At 36.3% G+C, this 24,208-nt stretch overlaps 1 protein-coding gene across 1 annotated transcript in view; it reads left to right on the top strand.

The window, feature by feature from the left end:
- Positions 1 to 24,208, top strand: part of LOC128988853 (neprilysin-2-like) — a 44,578-nt gene that overhangs the window by 4,425 nt on the left and 15,945 nt on the right. The window contains exons 4-10 of the mRNA XM_054410567.1: positions 626 to 764; positions 995 to 1,200; positions 3,489 to 3,665; positions 4,685 to 4,902; positions 13,572 to 13,730; positions 14,612 to 14,755; positions 15,347 to 15,443. Coding sequence (XP_054266542.1) covers positions 626 to 764; positions 995 to 1,200; positions 3,489 to 3,665; positions 4,685 to 4,902; positions 13,572 to 13,730; positions 14,612 to 14,755; positions 15,347 to 15,443 — 1,140 coding nt within the window. The remainder of the gene's footprint in view (positions 1 to 625; positions 765 to 994; positions 1,201 to 3,488; positions 3,666 to 4,684; positions 4,903 to 13,571; positions 13,731 to 14,611; positions 14,756 to 15,346; positions 15,444 to 24,208) is intronic.

Below are 24,208 nucleotides of genomic sequence, written 5' to 3'. Positions count from 1 at the left end.
TCAAATCAATACTTTACAGAATGCTATATAATTTATTGGGACGGGTGGCGTCGTCCTGTAATCCAGCTACTAGGAGGTCACGGATTGTGGATATTTATAGGCATGCACTGTGGATGCGATACTCCCTGGTGTGGATTAACGTTCACACTAGTGAGTATTACGACAATCCGCAGTACTATCCTGATAATTAGACCAATTCGTATATACCAAGGAAAAAATGTGGTTCGGATTCCACTATAAACTGTAGGTCCCTTAGTTGCCATTAGCTGTTTGGGCTATTAATTAACAGCTGTGTCTAAGGAATGTCGGCCTTAGTCACTAACAAGACTACAAGATCGCGCCACACATCCTACACTCATCTCCATTCATACTTGGCTTAAAATACCTACATTGTATGGTCGCCATTTCATAAGAAAGTATTAAAGTACTAAACCAGAAACTATGAAAAATCACACGGTTTTTGGAAGCCACTCTCTTGACTGAACGAACTTGGGGATTTTATAACAAGATTCTTTTCAAGTCCTGGATACATCCTTGATATCCGAACCTTATTCACAATTAAGTAACTAACTTTCCTAAAAAAGTATTTTCAATCGACTTCGGAATGGTATGTAATATATTTCAGACCAAGAATTCAACATTCTCTCAAGTAGAAGACAAGCTCCAGGAACAACTGAAAGTGATTCTTTCTGAAGAGCCCAAACCCGATGATCCATTGCCGTATAGAAACTTGAAGAATCTATTCTCACTATGCATGGACGAAGGTGAGTGAGAAATCAAACGAAAAACATATTTACAAACTATACAATCTTTATAGCTAATCTATCTAGATAATCTATAGCTGAAAAATGAAAGGTGTGAAAGTCTAGCCATCAAAATTAGTTAGTTGTTTAGCTCTACCAATTAAACGAGTGATGCAATGAAATTGTGCAACATACGAGAACAAAATTGTTCTCTGAGTATTGTTTTTATTAATTCCAAATCCTTATTCCAGAGGCCATCAACAGTCGAGGTACAAGCCACGCTGTAGCCTTGCTGCAGAAAGCTGGAGGATGGCCTGTGTTGGGAAACTGGGAGGGAGAAAATTGGAATTTCCTTGACACTAAAATAAAACTCAAAAAGCTCTCAATTGGAGGTGGCAACCTCTTTTACGTCTACATCTCGATCGACAACAAGAATACAACCCGGAGGATTATTGAGGTACTCTATAACAGAGGTTAATCTTCTAAAATATGTGTACTGTTTGTTTTTTTAGTATGCTTTGCATTATATATATTTTAATTTCTAGCAATTTTATACTATTCAAATCCGAAGTCCTTACCATAAGAAACATTCGATTATACAGGGTGATTGATATAAGTGTGCCAGCCGTTTTATTCGAAAACCATAAGAGATATGAAAAAAAGTTAAACGGTAAGGGCCATGGACTTTTTATTTAAAAAATTGTAGTGCAGTCGAAAAAATTATTTTAGCCACCATTTGTCCAATATGGCCGCCAACTTTGATTTTTCTTATGGAACACCCTGTATTTTATGATGTATTCTGGTAGAAAATAGAATTTTATGATGTATTCTGGTAGAAAATAGAATTTTAAGACGATTTTATTCTTGTAATTTTTTTCATAAACCTAACCGTTTCAAAGATAATAATGGTTTAAGTTGTGAAATGTTGAATGGTTTTCGAACAAAACAGCTGGCATGCTTGCTTAGGCCTTTATCGAAACTCTTTCTCATGCAGAAATTTCAAAACTTTAACCATTATTATCTTTGAAACGGTTAGGTTTATGGAAAAAATTACAAGAATAAAATCGTCTAAAATTACATTAAATTACTAAAATACATCATAAAATACAGAGTGTTCCGTAAGAAAATCAAAATTGGCGGCCATATTGGAAAAATGGCGGCTAAAATAATTTTTTGACTTGACTACAATATTTTTAATAAAAATTCCAAGGCACTTACCATTTAACTTTTTTTGATATCTCTTATATTTTTCGAATAAAACGGCTGGCACACTTATATCAATCACCCTGTATAATTTAAAGAGAAGATTAGAACAACTCAAAATTTTTTCTTGCGAATAATTCTCAAAAAACCTAAACGAACTAGCTCTTTTCCATTATACCAACAGTTATGCATTCTACCAGTTCAACATCTTTTTATTTTTAAAGTCCTGAGATTGTTCTTCATCCGGAGCGGAAACAGAGAAAATATAATTCCAAATCATCCTTACAGTACAAGAAGTTTTGCAAATAAATCTATCAAATTACCCAAAGTAAACAAAACTTTTTTCAGACATTCATTTCAATACTTGGGTCCAAAATTTTACAATCAGCTTCCGCTTCATATTAAAAATACAACAAATTTCAAACACTTTTGTAAAAGAACAATCACTTGGCTTAGTTCTCAACAGGATGTAGGTTATCTTGCCAACTCTTTGGTATAAGATTGTGTTACTGTTACCTTATTTTATGTGTATTTTGTTAACACTTTCTTAGTCTAAGTTTTGCCCAGATGTTACAGCAGGCGGATAAAATATTTGTCATCTGATGCTAGGCTCAACAATTTATTATTTATTATGTATGATTAACCTTTTAACTGGCCACACTACTTGAAAAAGTGACCAGTTTACATTTCTCAACAATTATTATGTTTGTAAAGTGTTTTGTATTATAGGAAATAAATTCATTTATTCATTTATATACTCCCTTGGAATTTACCTATTCTTACCGAGCCCTCTTATCCATACCTATTCACCTCACCTCCTGTCTTCAATTAGAATGTTGAGTGGCCTCTTGTGTCCTGACCTAATTTAGCACAAAGAAACTATGTGGAAAATTAGCGACGGAGAAAAAGTATAACATCAAATCTTGTGTTTTATATGTTTTTGCTACTATCATTTTGTGTGCATGGTTTTACCTAGGATAACCCAATTATATTTCATTTGATTCTGTTCGTAATTTATTTTTTTAAATTGATTTACCGATATTGTTAATTACTTTATTTAGTAAATTGAGTAGTTTACTATTTTGTCATTGATTGAATTGTAAAGAGAACCTGTCATTTTTAACTTTCCCGTTCCATTCAGACATTTCCATTACAATTTATTTGTTTTTTCTTCTAATAATTAAAACATAATTCAGCAATACAATTTGTATTTCATGCTATGAGATACCATGTACATTACATGTTATGTTATGTATGGATGCAACTAGGTCCAAATAAATATGAATAGATGAGTAAGATGTCTTGTGTAGCTTTGATACTTATATAGCTAAGCATAGCTGTTACTTTAGATAGGGCCTTTCATTAAAATACCCATGAAATAAAACTGGTCCAGATTCCCATCACCAAAAGACTACAGATTTTTTGTAATGGAACCTTCGTCCTTAAAATTGCTTGGTGATTACTGTTACCACTCAGCTAGTCACGATCAAATGTTAACCATATTTCACTAATACTTAAGTTATTTTATTTTCCATGTGACAGGTTGACCAGGCTGGTCTAGGCCTTTCCCGGGAGTTTCTGATCCGAGGAGAGGAGGACTCTATAGTGAAAGCCTACTACAACTACATGGTAGATATGGCTGTGTTGTACGGGGCTGACAGGGAAACTGCTAAACAACAGCTAAGGGACTGTCTGCTGTTCGAGATAGAACTTGCCAAGGTATGATTTGAGCTTTTTTTATTTATACATTCATTAAACCTCTTCCAATTTCAGCTTGGATATTCGAGTAAATACAAAATTGTTCTTTGTAGTCTTGCTAAGTTATACGATTGAATGAGCCCTTCGCATCACCTTAATTCGTCTTAAGGGTTGTCTACACTGTATAATATGTGTTAAAATGATAAAAAAAACCAAAAACCAAATATGATTTGGAACATATATTTTTACTTTTAGTACCCCTGTCGTTTACACCCAAAAAGGTATTTTCCCTCTAACCTATTTTCTATGCGCAAATTCTTCATCGGCTCTCAAGAATCTCAAGTCTTTTAGCTAGCCTATTTCAACGTCACATCTCTTTTAAGAGTATTCAGATGATTTTAAATTCAGTAGTTATGTTTAAACTGTGACAGTGGTGGCGTCGTCCTGTAATCCAGCTACTAGGAGGTCACGAATTGTAGATATTGATAGAGATGCACTGTGGATGCGATACTCACTTGACTGTATTAACGTCCGCACTAGTGAGTGCTACGAATATCCGCAGTACTATCCTGATAATTACACTTATTAGTTAATAATAAGGAAATAATGTGGTTCAGATTCCACTATAAACTGTACGTCCATTAGTTGCCACTAGCTGTATGGGCTATTAATTAAGAGACGTGTCTCAATAATATGATCATAGACAAAAAGAATTAAATATAGACCGTCAGCTGTGCTGTGGTTACTATGGGTTCTGGCGCAGACTGCTGAGATCACAAAGTAGTTACGGCATACGCGCTATGTAACTACACGGCACTTCCAGCGGTGTGCGGTAGAATCTATGGTAGCCGTGGTAACCACAGCACGGCTGACAGTCTATATTTAATTCTTTTTGACGGACTTAGTCACTAATAAGACTACAAGGTCGTGCCACTCATCCTTTACTCATATTTAAGTTAAAATACGCACACTGTACCGTCCCCATCTTATATAATTGATAATTGATAATAATTGATTTGATAAACTTCAAAAATTTTCAGTTAACTGTTCCAAGAGAAGAACGAAGAGATTTTGACAGAATGTACAACCCTTACACTCTTCCTGATCTCACAAAGGAGATCCCATGGGTTGACTGGAAGAAACTTCTCAAAAGTATCTTGCCGGAAGACGTTCAACTACGGGAAAATGAAATGATAAATGTGGCGGAAGTCAACTTTCTAAAGGAGTTAGAACAGTTGTTGTCTAAGTACCCAAAACAGTGAGTATACCTCAAAACACTACTTTGCTTCATATTAATATCTCAATACGTTAAGACGTTGACACACTATAGATCCTTTCTCCGATCAAGAACCCGAATCGAGCAGAGAGAAAAGAAAAGGGAGGTTGAAGGGAGCATGTTCGATAGTGTGTCAGGGGTCCGTACACCGATCCAGACGGAATGATATTTGATAAATGTTTTAACATTGTTTAAATTGCAGCAGACTTTTAACTTGTTTTTGTTATTGTTTTTGTTTCTAGTTTTTGACTCATGAATAAGTTCAGTTCTATTTTATTAAACTAATTTACCTATCAATTTATGTATTTAATTCAAACATAAAACTGGCGACGAGGATGATTTTATGGAAAACTTAGAGTGCAAGATAGTTTATTCAATTCCGCAGTCTAATTCATTATAATGTCTGAAGATACATTACCAGCAACTCTTAATAATCCTATGTTGGTAAGTCAACCTAGATGTGAAAAATTTAACCTTAATTCATGCTACATTGATGTTTGGAATATTAAATTCAAGGCAAATTTATGCAATATTACAAATGATGATATTAAAAGATGTTTATTCATTGACTGCCTGGATAGTACAGTTCTTAAAACATTGGTAACTATTTGCAAGCCAAAAGAAATTAGTGAATTCACTTATGGACAACTTTATGAACTTCTGGTAAAACATTTCAAACCAGTAAAGTTTAAAGTTGCCGAAAGAGTAAAATTCTTTTCACTGAAGCAAGGTGTTGAATCTTTGTCCACCTTTGCAAGTAACTTAAAAGAATTAGCCAGCAGTTGTGATTTCCCTGGTGACTTTTATCAAGATACTCTCATTACATCCTTCATAATGGGTATTAATGAAGATTCTATTAGAGCTAATTTACTTCAGAAAGGTTACACAGATTTTAATACTGTACTTGAATTTGCTAGAACATTAAGTTCAGTTTTTACCACTTCAGCAAAGAAAAATCTGATTTCATTTTCCGATAATGAGAGAAATGGAGAGGTTCTAAATACAAATTCAAACTATTTATGCTATTCTTGTGGTGGTAACCATATTAGGAACCAATGTAGATTTAGAAATGCAATATGTAATAATTGTGATACAAAAGGTCACTTAGCAAAAGTTTGCAAAATTAAAAGGAGAACAGATTTAAAAAAAAAAAAAAAAAAAATAATTGGTGGACATGGAAAAGGAACGTACAACCGACAAGTAAATTTCACTGACAATGAAAAAGGAAGAGATTCTAGGACCTTTATCGACTCTAACATTCTTGATTGTTCACCTAAGTTGACAAATGAAGCGTTTTTTTCTCTTGGTCTTCAGTGTCATAACGTCAATGTATTTTCTTTAATTTGGGTTTCTATCTGTATCAATAGTATTTGAATTAATATGCAACTAGATACAGGAAGTTGTGTTTCTGTTATATGTCAACGAACTTGGGAAAGATTGGGAAAATTTCCTTTGTTACATTCAAATACAAAACTGACATCTTATAGTGGCCATTGCATAAACTTGATTGGTGAACAAACAGTTAAAGTGGCATTCAGGAAAACTAAAAGAGAGCTAAAGCTGTACGTTGCTGAAGGTGGCACTCAGGATCTTTTAGGTAGAGACTGGATCGACGAGCTTAAAATCAACGAATTGCCACTTAATTCATTACAAAGTGATTGTTTATGGGTTTCCAAGGAAGTTGATGACATTTCAAGGTCAGGGTTTCAAAGTTCACTTCCAAGAATGAGCTTGAGTAAATTAATTGATTCTAATAAGGGACTCTTTTGTAACAAAAGTGGCCATTGTAGGAAGATGCTTCTCCTATTTACAAGAAGGCAAGGCCAGTTCCATTTGCAATAAAGGACAAAGTGTGCGAGGAAATTGACAGGCTTGTAGAAGCTGATCTGATAGAACCAATTGACTATTCTGATTGGGCTGCACCTTGTGTAGTTGTTAAAAAACTTCTGGTCAAATAAGAATTTGTGCAGATTTTTCAACAGGATTGAATCAGGCTTTTAAGATTCATAAATTTCCTCTACCTACACCTGAGGAAATATTTGCTAAGTTGAATGGAGGAGAAAAATTCTCAGTCATAGATTTATCTGATGCCTACTTGTCAATACCAGTAGATAGAGATTCGCAAGACTTACTAGTGATTAATACCATCAAAGGACTTTACAGATACAAGCGACTTTGTTTTGGAATTGCATCCGCTCCAGCTATATTTTCTAAAGTTATGTACAACATGTTGAATGGGTTGCCAGGCGTAGCAAACTATCTAGATGATATAATTGTTACAGGGCACAATGATGAAGAACACTACAAAAATCTAGAGAATACTTTTAATAAAATTAAAGAGTTTGGATTCCAATTGAACAAAAATAAATGCAAGTTTATGCAGGAAACAGTGACATATCTTGGGTTCGTCATAACTAAAAATGGCATACAAGTTTCGGATTCGAAAGTTCCAGGCATTGTAGATATGCCACAGCCATCAAATGTCAAAGAGTTGGAGGCATTTTTAGGGATGGTTACATACTACCCCAAATTCATACCAGAATTTTCAAAATTTTGTTATCCTTTAAATCAACTGCGGAAGAAAGGAGTAGACTGGTTGTGACCTGATCAATGTAAACGCAGTTTCAACAAATTAAAAGACTTGTTAATGAATGCACCTATACTAACACATTACAATCCAGAGTTACCCATCATTCTTTCTGCAGATGCATCAGCTGTAGGAATCGGTGCTGCAATTTTTCATAGATTTTCTGACAACTCTGAAAAGCCTATTGCATATGCTTCAAAAACATTGACTTCCACTGAAGCGAACTATTCTCAAATAGAAAGAGAAGGGCTGGCCATCATTTTTGCGATAAAGAAATTTCGCCCATATCTACTGGGAAAACACTTCATTTTACAGACCGACCACAGACACTTGCTTACAATTTTTGGATCTAACAAAGGGGTACCTACCACAACTGCCAATAGACTTCAGCGTTGGGCACTAATACTGTCTAACTATACGTATGACATTGAATACATATCTACAAAAATTTTTTGGCAAAGTCGATGGTTTGAGTAGATTACCGTCATTTCAACCTAATTCTAATTCTTTTGATTCCAATGATGAGGGACACCATACAATAGTAACGACAATTCAAACAGAAGTGCAGTCCGAGATTCCTATTACTTGTACTGAAATCGCTGAGGAGTCGGTTAAGGACCCTGTTTTGAAGAAGGTGATGCACTATGTAAAAGTTGGTTGGCCTAATAAGTGTCCAGATGAGAACTTGAAGCCTTATTTTTCTAAGAAAGATGCACTGACTCTACATAATAACTGTCTTCTGTGGGGAATAAGAACTGTTATTCCACCTAAATACCAAACTTACATCATGAACTACTTGCATGAATCTCATAATGGCAAGGTCAGAATGAAGTCAGAGGCTCGGGGTAATGTGTGGTGGCCAGGTATGGATGCTCTAATTGAACAGACTTGTCACCGTGGCCGTGAATGTAACTTGTTTGCAAAAGATTTACCAATTAAAAACATCTATTCAACTGGCCTAAAGAAAGTGAACCTTGGAGTCGAATCCATTTAGATTTTGCTGGACCATTTTACGGACAAATGTTTCTCTTAGTAATTGATGCTTTCTCGAAATGGCCAGAAATAGTACCTATGTCCTCTATTACCACAGAAAAGACAGTAGAAGCGCTCAAGAATTTGTTGTGTAAATATGGAATACATAGAACAGTCGTCTCAGACAACGGAACTTCATTTACTTCACAAGGTTTTAAAGATTTCTGCTTGCGTAATAATATCAAACATATTACGACTCCAGTAGCTCACCCAAGTTCAAATGGACAAGTGGAGAAAAATGTAGATACCTTAAAAGAGCTATGAACAAATTACAGTACAATAAAGAGCCTAGCTTGTTCACAGACAACTTGAGGACATATTTATTTCACTATCGAGCAACACCTCACACTGCAACTGGACAAACACCTGCATTTTTGTTCTTGGGTCGCAATCTGCGAACTAAATTAGATTTTATCAAACCTTCACAAGAGATAAACTCAAGAGATGAACCTTCTGAAGTGCTGTGATATAAGAAAACCAGAGGCTTTTCTATTGGGAGTAAAGTGTACATTCGTACGTTTGTTGAAGGGAAAGTAAAATGGAAAATAGGAATTATACTTAGACAGTTAGGTAGGAACACATGGTTGATTGATTCTAATGGACACACTAAAAGACATACAAGTCAAATGCGGAAATTTTACCAAAACAATGAATCGGAAGAGGAAGTCGACCCCTGCATTAAAAAATTACCACAGCTACTGTCTTCTTCATATTTCCAAGTACGAAATGCAGAAGTACATGTTCGGAATTCAGAAAACCATGGATCACCAGCTGTATTCCCTAGCCCTACAACATTCCCCACAGTAGCTTCACAACATCCGAATTTCACTCCTCAGCTACGACCTAGAACATCCCCTGCAGAAGCTTTACCACACCCGAATGTACCTCCTCAGCTGCGAAGATCAACAAGGACCTTCAGGCCACAGAGGAGGTTAATTGAAGAAGCCTAAACTTGGTGGGAAGAAGTGATATGTTTTAACATTGTTTAAATTGCAGGTGACTTTTAACTTGTTTTTGTTATTGTTTTTGTTTCTAGTTTTTGACTCATGAATAAGTTCAGTTCTATTTTATTAAACTAATTTACCTATCAATTTATGTATTTACTTCAAACATAAAAATATTAATAGTGTGTCACGGTATATTTTTGTCCGTTGGTTTGATATGAACTACTTTGGTAGCCGTTCTCTGGCCCTAACACCAAGCAGAGATCATCAGAGAGATGCTCTGCACTATGTTGTGGAAGATTATTTACTTGTAGCATAGGCTAATTTTGTTAATTGATATGAAAAACACAAATGTTTTGTTGTAATTAGTAAAACACTAAAATACATCTAGTAATCATCAAATTAAATTAAATCAAATTAGTTAATCATCAAAATCGGCAAAAAAATTAGGGAGGATTTCTGTTCACAAAAATTGTTTTATTGTATTTTCATAGAACAGATGGATGATAAGTGGTGATAATTTTCTATTGGACCCTACAATCATCATCAGACCCAATAGGCGAATGAAGTTATGGGGCGAATGGGTCATTCGCCTATTGGGTCTGATGATGATTGGAGAGTGTCCAATCGAAATCAATCACCATCTTTTATGTAGCCTATATTTAATCGTAAATGTATGTTTTAAGTGTTATAAGACGTTTCTTTTATTTGCTTTCTGTAAATTAAATAAGACGTATAATGCTGACCAAGAAGTTATTTGAGGCTATACATTTTGAGAAAATTTAATTAACTATCAACTGCCGGCTATCTATCTCGCTCCTTATCTCCTTACCCCAAGAAACTAAAGGCGGCACACATCAACGCCCAGTCACTGCGCTCCCATATTGATGAGGTTAGGGAGATATTTAAATACAGGGATTTTGATTTGATAGCTGTTTCGGAATCTTGGTTGAAGCCGAGTATTTCATCTCATGAGGTGAACCTCCCTGGCTATATTCTGCAGCGAAATGATAGAACCGGCAAACAGGGTGGAGGCGTTGCAGTTTATATCAGGGAGGGAATCAATTTTAAAGTTATTAACTCCTCACTTTCTGAGTACTCGGCAAAACCAGAATTCCTTATTATAGAAATTGGTCTAGCTGGGGCTGACGATCTGTAATTGTGTGTGTGTTACCGCCCACCTAGAGCAGGAAATTTTTTGGATTTTGAAAATGCACTATTAAACTCTTTGTTTCATGCCTTGATCATGGGGGATTTCAATACTGACCTACTCTCAACAAATCAAAACTATGAATACAGACAACTGACTACATTGTTTAACTCTTGCAACTTAGATATACTTCCACTCGACCCTACACATCATGCTGCCGAGTCTGACACTCTCCTAGACTTGATAGTGGTGTCGGATGCTGCATTACGCATCATTATGCGACATTATGCATCATGGGTAACTTCCAGTTCCAGCAGTATCCAAGCATGATCTCATATTTTGTGTGTTTTCAGTTAAGGCTCCTAAACCCAAGACTAAATTTCAAAAATACAGAGATTTTAAGAACATTAATGTAGTTGACTTTATGGCAGACATTTATGAAACACTATGGCACTTAATAGAAAACTTACCATCAGTTGATGAAATGGTGAATGAGTTAAACACTACAATTATTAATCTTTTTGACAAACATGCTCCAACAGTAACCAAACGTTTGACTAAAACACGTCCGGCACCATGGATAACCCCAGAAATCCGCAGATTAATGGCTAGACTTGATTGTATTTTTAGGAAAGCTAAACGTTCTCAAAACCAAACAGAAATGGAACAATATTGTTATCTTCGAAATAGAGTGAAACAGCTTTTGATAAATTCAAAATTAAGACACATTCGTATGCTTTTTGAAAATAAAAACCAATCCTCTAGGGTTTTATGGCGCAATGTAAAAAGTCTTGGGTTTGGGAAGCAGTCTGAACCACAGAGAGTAAATGTCCCTCTCAATGAATTAAACGCTTTCTTCTCTTCATATGGTCAAAGTATCGACCAACAACATGTTGTAAATTACATCAACGAAATCAGAAACCTCCCTGATCCTAAGGGCATCCTAAGTTTACTTTCAGACCTGTAGTGCAGTCAGATGTTCTTAACGCAATTCGTCGGATTCTTAGCAACGCAGTCGGATCGGATGGCATTCCAATTCGTTTTATAAAAGACATTCTCTTTGCTATACTCCCAACTGTCACATGCATTTTCAACACATCTCTAAGGCAAAGCGTTTTCCCTATTTCTTGGAAGTCTGCCCTTATTCGTCCATTAAATAAGATCCCAGCCCCGGCATCTTGCCAGGATTTCAGGCCGATCAGTATATGGCCCGCATTATCAAAAGGCCTTGAAAGAATTGTGCACTGCCAAATGACGGAATTTCTGACTGACAACAACATACTTTGCAGCTTTCAGTCTGGTTTTCGAACGGCTTACAGCACAGAAACAGCACTATTACGTGAGACGGACGACATTAGACAAGCAATGGAACGTCGGCATGGTACAATTCTAACACTATTTGATTTTTCGAAAGCTTTTGACTGCGTAAATCATAATCTTCTTATGGAAAAGTTAAGGGCCATAGGGTTTTCAAATGGTGTATTGGACTGGCTGGGATCCTATCAGGCAGGCGGCAATGTGTTGTGGTTGATGACGTACGATCTGACTGGGAGACAGTTACTTGTGGCGTGCCTCAGGGGTCAATCCTTGGCCCTCTGCTGTTTGTAATATACATAAATGACCTGAGTTCAGTCCTCACACACTGTAAATACCACATGTATGCCGACGACTTACAGATTTATACGCATTTCTCAGCAAAATATATCAATGACAGTGTTCTAAAAATCAACGAAGACATCGAGAAAATCATTACCTGGACTGATAAACATGGACATAGACTAAATCATACAAAAACAACACCAATAATAATTTGTCATTCACGTTTACGAAACTCAATTGACCAAGACACAGTGAACTCAGTAACTATAAATGGGACAGCTTTACTTTACTATGACAAAGTGAAAAATCTAGGACTTACTATAAACTCGACACTTGGGGAGATGCAGTAGTAGACATACGTAAGAAGGTGTTTGCATTAATCCACTCACTATAGAAGTTAAAGAATTTTTTACCTTTACTTATAAAGTTACACCTAGTAAAATCACTTGTTTTCCCTCACTTCACTTACTGTAGGCTAACACTGTGATCAATGACATGACTGTAAATCTCGCTGATGCTCTCCAACGCACTCAGAACTACTGTTTAAGATTTGTTTATGATCTGAGACGTAATGAGCGCTTCATTCCTTTTTATATTGATTCTAAATTACTAAAACTATGTGACCTAAGATCAATAAAAATTCTTATGATAACCTATTCAATATTAAAAATAAAATTTCCAAAATATTTGTTAAACGACTTTAAATTTGTAGCTGAAGAAAGTCTAAGAAACTCACGTTCTGCTTCAGTAACTTTGCGTATGCCTCATCATAGAACGGCAGTTTATGACAGATCGTTTGTTGTTTCTGCTTGTAGCCTTTGGAATGATCTCCCTCTAGCCATAAAAACCCTTGATAGCCGTCCCCGGTTTGTTACAGCACTAAAAAATCTGTTTTCTGGACGTATGGCCATGGTTGGTATATCCTAGGCGAGCGCTTGGTTGATCACTGACAGGTGTGCGTGTGTGTGTGTTGTGTGCGTGTGTAGGTGTGCGTGTGTGTGTGGGTGTTTATGTAAGGTGGTATGTTTTAAAAGTTTATTGTTTCTTTTTACATTAAATATTGTAAATAGATTATAGTATTTTGTATTGTATAGTATATGTTTAGATTTGTATAAACAGGTTAAGTGTAAGAGAGGGCCATTTGGCCCTAACTTTGCCTGACTAAATAAATCATTTTTCATTTCATTTCATTTCATTATTTGAGATCGTTAACAGCAAAGAAACACAGATCATTCTACTCCAGTCTACATTCTTCCATAACTCCACCTTATATGCACTTCTTTGACGTTTCCGTCTGGAAAGCAAAGATAACTAACGAAGATATTCCATTGTCACGTAGAGTGTTGGCCAACTACATGGTTTGGCATGTTGCACGACGCTTGTCAGAATTCCTTACAGATGAGATGAGGAACAGAAACCAGGAGTTCAGGAGAACCACTGATGGTACCACGGCCAGGGATCCTAGATGGAAGGAGTGTGTAGGCGTGGCTGACGGAAAGTAAGTATTTTGAGTAAATGCCTTTAAACAATATTGCAAATTTTTACTGAATTTGCTTGAACCCTTCCAGAGGCTGTTTAGGGGTTTGGTATTCGGCTTACCCTAAACTCATGATTGGTTTGGATTTCAACTAAACCATTCCTCTAAAATAAGGCAGTTTTTAATGCCAACGGTCTAGGATACGCGAAAGAAAATATACATATATTTAATTTAACCTCACATTATTTGAAAATGGTGATATTTAAATTCCTTAGTACTGGCTGTGGTTGACGATACTTAAAGATGCAAATTTCGAAGACTATAGATTCTTATAATGCTCCCCCTAGTTAATTTTTGAACCACTGCATGTATTCAAACTAGCTTCCATAAACGTTAAGAGGGTAATGTAAAGTACGTTTTGGTAGTATTTTGAAATCCTCCCCTCTTAAATAGGAGTTGCTGAGGAAAGCCCAAAATTTTAAACCGGCAACCCTTATCTAGTAGCAGATTATTAAAAGGGACTTTAAAAAAGGAAATTATTGCCAAAAGTCCGACTTTAATACTACGATTTTTAAAAGTTTATGGCAAGATATTTTAAAATTAATTCAGGAATTTTATATTCCACCACTTTTATTTTTTTCATGGCTGTAAATCTCCAAACACCCTTCAGTTCGCGTGGCCAGGGTGATGTCACGCACTTTTTAAAATTATTTTCAATTTCATCACCAACCCCCAAATAGGGGTTGGTGTAAAAAAATCAAAACGCCACTAGCAACCAGCATTTCCAATGGGTGTTCCAAAGGAACTGCATATATTGTTTGGATACATGTTTAAATATGCAAATATGTTTAGTTCTTCAACTCTACTCAAGCATGACCAGTTTCGCAATATTATGCTTTCAGCCTTAAAATAGCACTGGCTTCACTGTATGTAAAGAGGTTTTTTGACAAAACGTCGAGAAAGGAAGCTTTCGATATGGCAGAGAAGATAAGGCAGGAAATGTACAAAGTACTTCAAGAAGTGGACTGGATGGACAACGTAACAAGGCGAGTTCCTTAGTTGTATTTTACTGATGAGAAATCAATAAGAAAAAATGCCAAAGTTTTAAAGCACAATGGTTAACTGTTTGCATTCTTATTATAGTTCGGCCGCTTAGAAAACGACCTGCGCGCTAATGCTAAACCAATGCTGGAGGAGGTCGCTTTCTAAGCGGCCGAACTTTACATTGTATCTTTTGAGTTATATCACAGACTATAGACCATTATAGTTCGGCCGCTTAGAAAACGACCTGCGTGCTAATGCTAAACCAATGCTGGAGGAGGTCGCTTTCTAAGCGGCCGAACTAGTGGTCCATTGTATGTATACACGTTGCTAATCTCCACTATGGGTATTCCTAGTAAAAATAAACCTGAAATGCCATGCAACAATATCCTTTAAAAACTGGAGTTTCCAGACTTTGTTGATAATAACGTAAAAAATGCATGCAAATGTCATTCTGTTTTCAATCAATACATATCCATCCCTCGCTTAAATCTTTTGAGGAACTATTATTGTAAAAAGACACGTTCAGAATAATTTACTTGCAAAACTTCCCATCCAAATTTAAAATAAGATTTGATTTTGATGTGCATTTTCAGGTCTCAAGCTCTCTACAAGGTTCTCAAGATCCAGGATAACATTGGATATCCAGACGAGTTGTTGGATACATCCAAGATTGAGCAACATTATGAAGGAGTATGTTGAAATACACTAGTCATTTAATTTTACGACACACTATGTTTACAAACTATCTATTGTTATAAGGTGATACCATTTACATCAGGTATAAACGTGTTGTTTCTAAGATTACACAGCTACAGCAGTTTGATTTGGCTTCTTATGAGCTTCTCATGATCTACCTATGAGCTGATCACGTATGTATCGATAAGCGGGGTCTTTAAGTAAGGGCCGTTTCTGCGTAGAAATCTGTAATTTACTTGTAAAGAGGCCCCTCGCCACCTACTGGCATCATTTATTTGTAAATGAAACACAATTCGCAGCTCTAGTAGCTTTTATAATCAATGTCTGTAGCTAACATCAATGACTATATATCCTGACATGTACGCTTTGCTTTTTAAGTATAGAATTTTCACCGCATGAGAGATAAAGTCAGTTTTACGTTTTTTATTGCAAGAAATATATCCGATGCCGAAATAGTAAGAAGTAAGGAACCTCGTTACAACGGATATATACGCGAAAACGGTCCTTACATAAAAACCGCCCTCGAATATTAAAAATATTTGTTTTAGAGAAGCACACTTCATATAATTTTTTTGCTAGAATGTAATCCTTATGTGTTTTATAATATTCCTAATGTGAAAATAAAGTATAGCATAGATAAATCATACTCTTATAGCTTCCGCCACATGTCAATCAGTTAGGTTGCAGCCAAACCATACTTTTTGTCACTTAATCTCCATCCAATTCCAACTGGGCTGCAAACTCTACATTAAAACATACAAGCATATAACACATGCTTGTATGTCTACATTACATATAAGCATACATGTGACATTAGTAGTGTAATATATGTGATTTAATATTGATCAAAAACAGTAAACAGTTACATCTTAGGACGTGTTATTTGGCATATAGAACTTTCGTAACAAAAATATCGAAGATATATTTTCTCCTTAATTTTTTTTACAAAGTTCGCATCAGAACTCCTTTGAAACTAAAATTGATTTCATCTTGACCAATTTATTTTCTCCTGCTTAATTATTCTTTTGTTGCTCTTCAGCTTCAGACACTTAGTATCGAACCACAATCCTTCTTAGTATTCTTGAAAGATCAAACATCTCTATAGTCCAGGCGCTAAACGGGTTGAGTATGCACTGAAAGTCTGACAAAATTTGACTTTTGATTATTGTTGGGGACATATATTAGATGAAAAAAATCGATGATGTCGCATTTCTAGGGTGGTCACAACTCGGAGGGGAGGGGGGAAGTTGCGCGGGTCATCGGTTTACGTTTCCGCGTCTAACTCACAAACGGTTAATGATAGAAAGGTGAATTAAGCGTCTATCTACGCCTAGATATATTGTCCTTCAAAAAGGTTATTACAACCATTCTTCTATCTCTTATACTTTTGGCGCTAATCAACATTTATTGCAAAAAATAAAATTTAAAAATACTTTAAAATGAAATATCGGAAATATTGCGCTTGTTTAGGGCATGTTACAAACTATTTATGGTTAGAAAAACTAACAAGTAGTACAACAGCACCAAGTTTAAAGAAATCTGTGCAAAAACAACAGAGCTACGTTGATTTCAGTAAGAGTAAACGTGGAAAATTCGTAGTAGTATCGAGGCGCGCATGGATGGTACGTAGCCCACAGTCAATATAGGTTTGATGTTGTAAGTAACTATGGGAAAGCTGAATTTTTCTATGCTGTTAGAACATGTTGAGATGATCATTTTCCAAAAAGTCCCCACTCCTACCCGTTTGTGCTTTCCTCTACCCCCCCCTTTTAGATAAATTTACAGTCTCTTAGAAATTAAGCTATAACTTTAAAACGGGTAAGGATAGTAACGCAATCTTTAATTAATCATTTTGCGTTACGATATTCTACAAAAAGTGTATTTACCACGGTATCCTAAATATTCATAGTTAAAAAATATCATAAACATAAAAAAGTAATTTTTATGGATTAATTTATGAAACTTTTCTTGGTAGATTTTTTATCGCACAACAAAATGTTTGATACAAAATTAGGGGTGCATAGTTTACATTTTAAAATGATACATAGTTATTAACAGTTTGTTTGCATATAGTGGTTATAGATAGTACAGTAAATTGATTTTACAGGACTCTGGCTTTTTTGTGCACCGCAACAATGAAAAAAAATACGTATATTATGGTTTTTGTATTTGAATTTGCCGCTTTATATAGATTATATTAACATTATGTAGCTCATTCAGTACATATACAGACTATAGTGGATACATATGAATGAATATCGTGCATTTGCTGCTGTACGCCAGAGCCTCATTTTATTATACAGGGTGTCTCACCTAAAGTGAACCAATAGATAACTTGTTTATTATGAGATATAGAGTTAACTTCTTATGGGACACTACCCTTTATTTTAAGATGTGTTTTTAGTGGTTTCGAATTTTAAAAATATGTTCGCCATTTTCCAATATGGATGACAACTTTGTTAGTCCTATAGAATACCCTGTATTTTATGATTGTTTTAGAATGTAAACACTCAATTTTTAAACCTTTTTATTCTTGACATTTTTCTCTAAAGCTACTTGTTTAGGAGTTACATCGAAGAAGAAATGGTTTGTGAGTACATCCTGCATCCTGTAGCTCATAAACGAGTAAGTTTAAGACCGAAAATACAAAGAATAAACAAGTTTTCAAATCACATCTACATAAAAAAACCATAAAATAAATTGTCCCAATATCAAAGTAAGCTACCATTTTTGAAAATGGTGACCATTTTCAAAACAACAAAATCCGTATTTTTTAACGTATTATATATAATTTTTTTAACGAGGACTTATATGTGACTTATTTATTCTTTGCACTTTCTCTCTCAACTTACTCGTTTATGAGCTACAGGATGCCGAATGTACACCACAAGCCTTTCTTTTAGATATAACAGGCTGTAACTCCTAAATGGGGTAGGTTTAGAGAAAAAATGTCACTAAGAAAAAAATAGCTTTTAAATTCTAAAAGAATACTAAAATACAGCGTATTCCATAAGAAATAACAAAGTTGGTGGCCATATTGGAAAATGGTGGATATATTTTTTTATTCGTAATCATCCCTAAAAACATTTTTTACAAATAAAGGGGGTCGTCGAATAAAAAGTTAACTCTATATGGAAAATAAAATTTATGTATGTTCACTATGTAATCTCAACCGGGATGAAACGTGTACCCTTTTATCGCAGAATGTCCAATTTTAAAAAAAAGATACGTCAATTTTGGTCCAACAAGTTATATTTAAATGAATATGAGTTTTTTTGAATTTTTAAATGGCAAAGATTGGCGGGCACTTGGAAATTATCTTAAAGAGGCGTGGAGTAAAGGGTGGGAATTGATAATGGAGTATAATTATTAAATTTAAGAATTGAGATATCAATACAAAAATGGGTAAAATCTATGTAATTTAAAAAATTTATAAAATATTGTTTGTTAAGTATCTATCAAAGTAATTATAAAAGTAACAGGTTTGTTTTATGAATCTGTTTGTAGGAAAAATTCAGATTCTCAGTAGGCTACATTTAAATTGTATTATTCATTCAATTGTTATCTGATCTGTATTAGTATGTAGTGTGTACCGATGGTAGTTAGTTTTTATTTGAAATAACAAAACAAAATCAATATTATTTAATCATTGGCTAGAAAGATTAAGAAAGAGTGACCAGCAGTTTAGAAGTTTTAGTTTTGTAGGGTTGGTAGTGGTTAGTGATAACCAGGTTCAACTTTGTCAGTTTTAAGTTCACTGGAAATATGGTCATCTAAGTTGTGGTTGCTGTAGAAAATTGTAAGTAGTTTTAATATTGTTTAGTAATAAGATTTTAGCTGATTTATTGTATGTAGCTTTGTAGAAATCACTTTTGGAAAAAGATGAAAAGGAATGAATAGTTTTCAAATCAATTTTAATGCATTTCACAAGAAAAGAAAACAAGTAAAGTTTATACAGACCTGTTGAGTTTTGTTCTAGGAGAAGCGCATTTTCACAAGAAGTTGTAAAGATCTTAAATCTACTTTTAATTATTAGAATTTATAGAGAATAGTTTTTATTGGGTTTGTGTGATGTTTTCAGACAGAAATCAACCACTTCTTGGTACTACCACTTCTTGTTCACCTTCTTATGATTGGTCCAGTGGCTTTTTGCACCACTTCTAGTTTGCATGGTATCTGCTAGTGCCTGTTCTGACCATTAAACCAGTGTCTCTGTTTAAAGTAAGATCTTTCCACTATTTTATTATTTAGTATAATTTTTGGAAGTAACATCTGGATATTTAATTTCATTTGGAAAGTGTATTTTGAGAAATTTGACACCCGTAAAATAAATGCATCTTTGGTCTACTTTGTCTTTTAATTTATCTCACTTCTACTACCAGCTTAAATTAGATTCATCCTAAATTAAAGTATACTACCTAATTGGCAACAAGGTAGGGGTATACAAGTGCGCCACTCTGCTAATGAATCATTTAAAATTAGAAGCTGGTAAAAGTGAGAAATACATAGGCCTACATGATTATTGAGGATTATGCCTATGTTAGAAGAACTACAGCAAATAAATAGAGGCTGAAAATTTTCAACATGTCAAAATACAATTTAAATTATCTAAACAAAGAAGAACTTCTGTACGAGATAAGAATAAGAGGGGAAGAAACGAGTGATAGTGATGTAGACTCTTTAAGAAAAACTTTAAGATCTTGTATTAACCAGAATACCGATTTAACAAATTTAAAAGGTTCATACACTTTATCTGGGGAAATAACTATAATTGGGGAAAAGTGTGAACAAATTGATTCTCTAATTGAACAGTGTAGGGAAAATGTGACTAAACTCAAAATAGCTAAAATCAAGGCTAAACTAGTGCATGTACAAAACCGGACTACTAATCTATTACAATGTAAGCTGGATCCAGATAAGAAAGTTAGTTTAGACAAATTAAATCAGCAAATCTTAAATAGTTTTGAGCAATTTAAAACAATGCATACCTTCTCAGACCAGGAAATGGGGGATTTTGAAGAGGAGCTGAATAACTCTATAGTTGAGCATGAAATAATTGGGGACAAATTAAACCAGTCTAAATCTGTAGTTCCACCAACTGAAAACTTCACTTCATCAACACCTCAAAAAGTAGAAATGGATTGTTTTCAACAAAATGTGCCGGGTCAAGTCATAAATAATCAACCAAACTCATGTACAGTTGTAAATAGTAGCCTAAGTCCTAGTAGCCTTTTTACAAAGTTGTCAAACCCATTGGAAATTTATTTAAAAAATTTTCCTGTGTGTAATGGTTTAGAAACAAACACATTGTTGCAGTTTTTGAGAAACCTAGTTACTGTCCGTAATGAAACTTCTTTATCTGAGCAAGATTTGTATGAGATTCTACCAATTTATTCTACAGCACCATTAGTGAATAAAATATTAGAATTCAAAAGGGAATCAAAATCAATTGATTTGTTGCATGCTAATATAATCACTACATTTTTGGCAATCACCTTAAGGGAAAAGCTGAAACAAGATTTAATTTTTCGACCTCAAAAACACCTTGAACCTTTGTCTATATATGTGCATGAAATAAAAATAAACCACCAGGTATTAAAGTGTGATTTAACTGAGAGTCAACTTGTTAGTTTTATTAAGAATGGAATACATCCTGATTTGCGCAACAAACTAATATTTGAGAAGAACCCTGAAACATTTTTAGACTTAGATCATCTTTGTATAAGTTTAAATAATGTAACATACAATGATTACCTCAGAAATCAAAGTTTTCCAGTTAGTAATAGTAGTGTTAGCAAGCCTTATCTATCAACTGATTGAGCCGACCCCTCGCACCGCCCCCAGACGAACAACTATTGGAAGCATGCCCCCCATAGTGACAGTGCGAGTGGCCGCCCCACATCCCTAACAAAAGTGAAAGGCCGTGGGTGAATATCAAAAACAAAACAAACAGTTGTCAACAAAGCCTATAATTAATCTCAAAATTCAACAATAAAAACAATCAACAATAAACAACAAAGCAGCCATCCAAAGAATTATTTTATCAAAAATATTTAAATACTTTAAGCTTTCTCAAAACTTTACCCTCCTGAACTTACAAATTTAGTGGTAACTGTGGATGTTAGGCCTAACAATAATTAAATAGGATTGTACGGTTATATTAAACTTTAAATAAATTAACAAGCAATAAATAAAAATTTGGATACTATAAAAATAAATAACAATCAAATAAATAACAGTTCCTATGAAATACTAGAATGGATAATCAATCATTTTGGGGCCCCTTTAAAAAACAGTCCTTTAAAAATGTTCATAATTTAAATATTCTACAGTATAACTTGCGGAAAAGTGGCACAAGATTCCTTGACGGTGGCAGGCGGTGGGTGGCTTAGTGGTCCATACTGGAAGATGGAGGCATAGTGGTCCCCGGAGAAGCTGGGCCGTTGGCAGCCCAAGGAGGCAGAAGAAGGAGTGTCCCTCCGGGCGAGCCTCTCCGAGGACAGCTGCTGGTGAAGCCTCACATCTGGGACCTCATCTGACGACTGGCAAAACACTTAAACCATGTTCAAAATTCGCTGGCGTAGAAAATAAAGCAATTGTCTGAAGTAAAATATATTGCCTTCAGAAAACAACAAAGTTTGACAGGTTAAATTGACAGTCGCTCGCCTTCTGCCGAAAATGTGCTCGGCAGCGGAAAAATAGCCCCGGGGTCTGCAGGACTGCTGCCAGACCCAAACTGAACGAGTTCCGGCGCAAGGCCAGCACTCGCACTATACAAAAACACTGAGGCGTGACATTGGTGGGACGCTTGGCGTACAAGTCACGGCTCAACCTCCCCCCCCAAAGGAGGACTTCCTCTCCAAAAAAAAAGAAAAACAACCTCTCCCAATTCTAGAAGATCTCAACACCACAGATCAACTCAAGTGTCTGAAGTGGGGAACGCCAAAAGTCTTTCAACTGGAGGGACTACTCACCCCCAGGGTTTGCACTGGCCAGTGCTGGAAAATTTACTAGGGAAAAATCTTCAGCAGCGCACAAGGGACAGAAGAGGTGATCAAGCTCTCTGGCCCAGTGCACTTCCCACTCAGACACAAGAGTAATGAAAGATGACCTACGGAATTGTTCCCCGGAAAGGCTTCAGATGAGAAATGTGAGCCCTCCGGAAAACTTCTCCAGTCTGCGGATTTCCTAGCCGCACGGAGACAGGAGTCAAGAACTTCAAGATGCGGTGGGGACCTGACCACCGATGAGACAACTTAGCGGCTCTCTTGTCCACGGCCGAACTGACCGGATGAGCCTTACAGAAAACCAAATCACCCACCTGGAAAGGATTGTCCAACCGACCTCGATTGTGCTTCCTCCGGACCAATTCCCTAGCTCGGATCAAGTTCCTCCTAGCCGCCTGCCAAGTTGCCTTGACATTGGCAGCACCAGGGGGTGGCAGAAGGTCGCCAATTTTCCACACATTTGCCAAGGGATTATTGGGTGGATAGCCCAACAACAGCTCGAAAGGGACCGCCTTGTGACTCTCATGGTGTGCAGTATTGAAAGCAAATTGAATCCAAGGAAGTTCCTGATCCCAGGTGGTCTGCTTGTCAGCATGAAAAGCTATGAGAGCGGATCGAAGATTTCTGTTGAACCTCTCAGCATGGGAAGGCTGTGGATAGTAAGGAGAAGTGGTCACATGGCGGATACCGTGCCCAAAGCACATTCTTTTGAAAAGGTGAGACACGAACTGAGTTCCGTTGTCGGAAACAATGGTGGCGGGTATTCCAAAGTGTTGGAACAAATGGGTACGAAGTGCCTGCACGGTGAGCTGTGCAGTGGCGTTCCTCAAAGGAAAAAGCCAACAAAACTTGGAGAAGGCATCCACACAAACAAGCAAGAATTTGTTTCCTGACTTGCTACGTGGGAGAGGCCCTACATAGTCTATGAAAACCTTCTCCAAAGGTCTCTCCGCCACCTCAGATGACAACAACCCATACTTGGTATTCTGAGCAGGCTTGCTTAGCGAGCATGTTTGACAAGAACGTACTCGTGCCGCAATGTCCCTGTCCATACCCTTCCAGATGAACATGTTCCTAACCTTCGCAATGGTCTTGTGAATCCCTAAGTGCCCACCCACAGGGGAAGAGTGAAAGTACGCAAAGACCATGGGTACAAGAAGACTAGGCAGCACGATCTTGGGTTTACCTCGCTGTCGGTCTCGACAACAAAGGGCACCCTGGGACAGAAAATATGGGGGGTGGGCTCCCCCATTTTGAAGCTCACCAATGATCTTAGCCAGCTCGGGATCTTTTAACTGATGTGGGATGAACTCAGAAAATGCAAGGGGAAACTCCAGGAGCACGGCACACCCAGTGTGCTCCTCCTGATCAGAAGCTTGGTCGTCAGGTGAGTGATACATCCTTGATAAAGTGTCAGCAATCACATTCTGCGTGCCTCGAACATGTTGCACTTGGAATTTGAGGGAAGATATCTGGACAACCCAACGACCAATTTTCCCAAGCTGGCGAGGATGTGCAAGGAGCCACGAGAGTGCTTGGTTGTCGGTTTCCAGCAAAAACTCCTTGTGTTCCAAAAAACGTCTGAACTTATTCACTCCAAACACGACAGCCAAACACTCTAACTCATACACAGAAGAGCTTTTCTTTTCGCATGGGTTCAAAGTGCGTGAGGCATACGCAATTGGCTGCCTAACACCATCTACCTCTTGAGACAACACAGCCGCAATGGCGACGGAGGAAGCATCGGTTTGC

The sequence above is a fragment of the Macrosteles quadrilineatus genome, unplaced genomic scaffold, assembly GCF_028750875.1.
Source record: "Macrosteles quadrilineatus isolate MER2022 unplaced genomic scaffold, UCM_ALF_1.0 Scaffold_3__2_contigs__length_128488019, whole genome shotgun sequence".
In the NCBI taxonomy this organism is placed as follows: domain Eukaryota; kingdom Metazoa; phylum Arthropoda; class Insecta; order Hemiptera; family Cicadellidae; genus Macrosteles; species Macrosteles quadrilineatus.
Note: the sequence above shows the minus strand (reverse complement) of the source record. Positions and strands in the feature narration are given on the sequence as shown.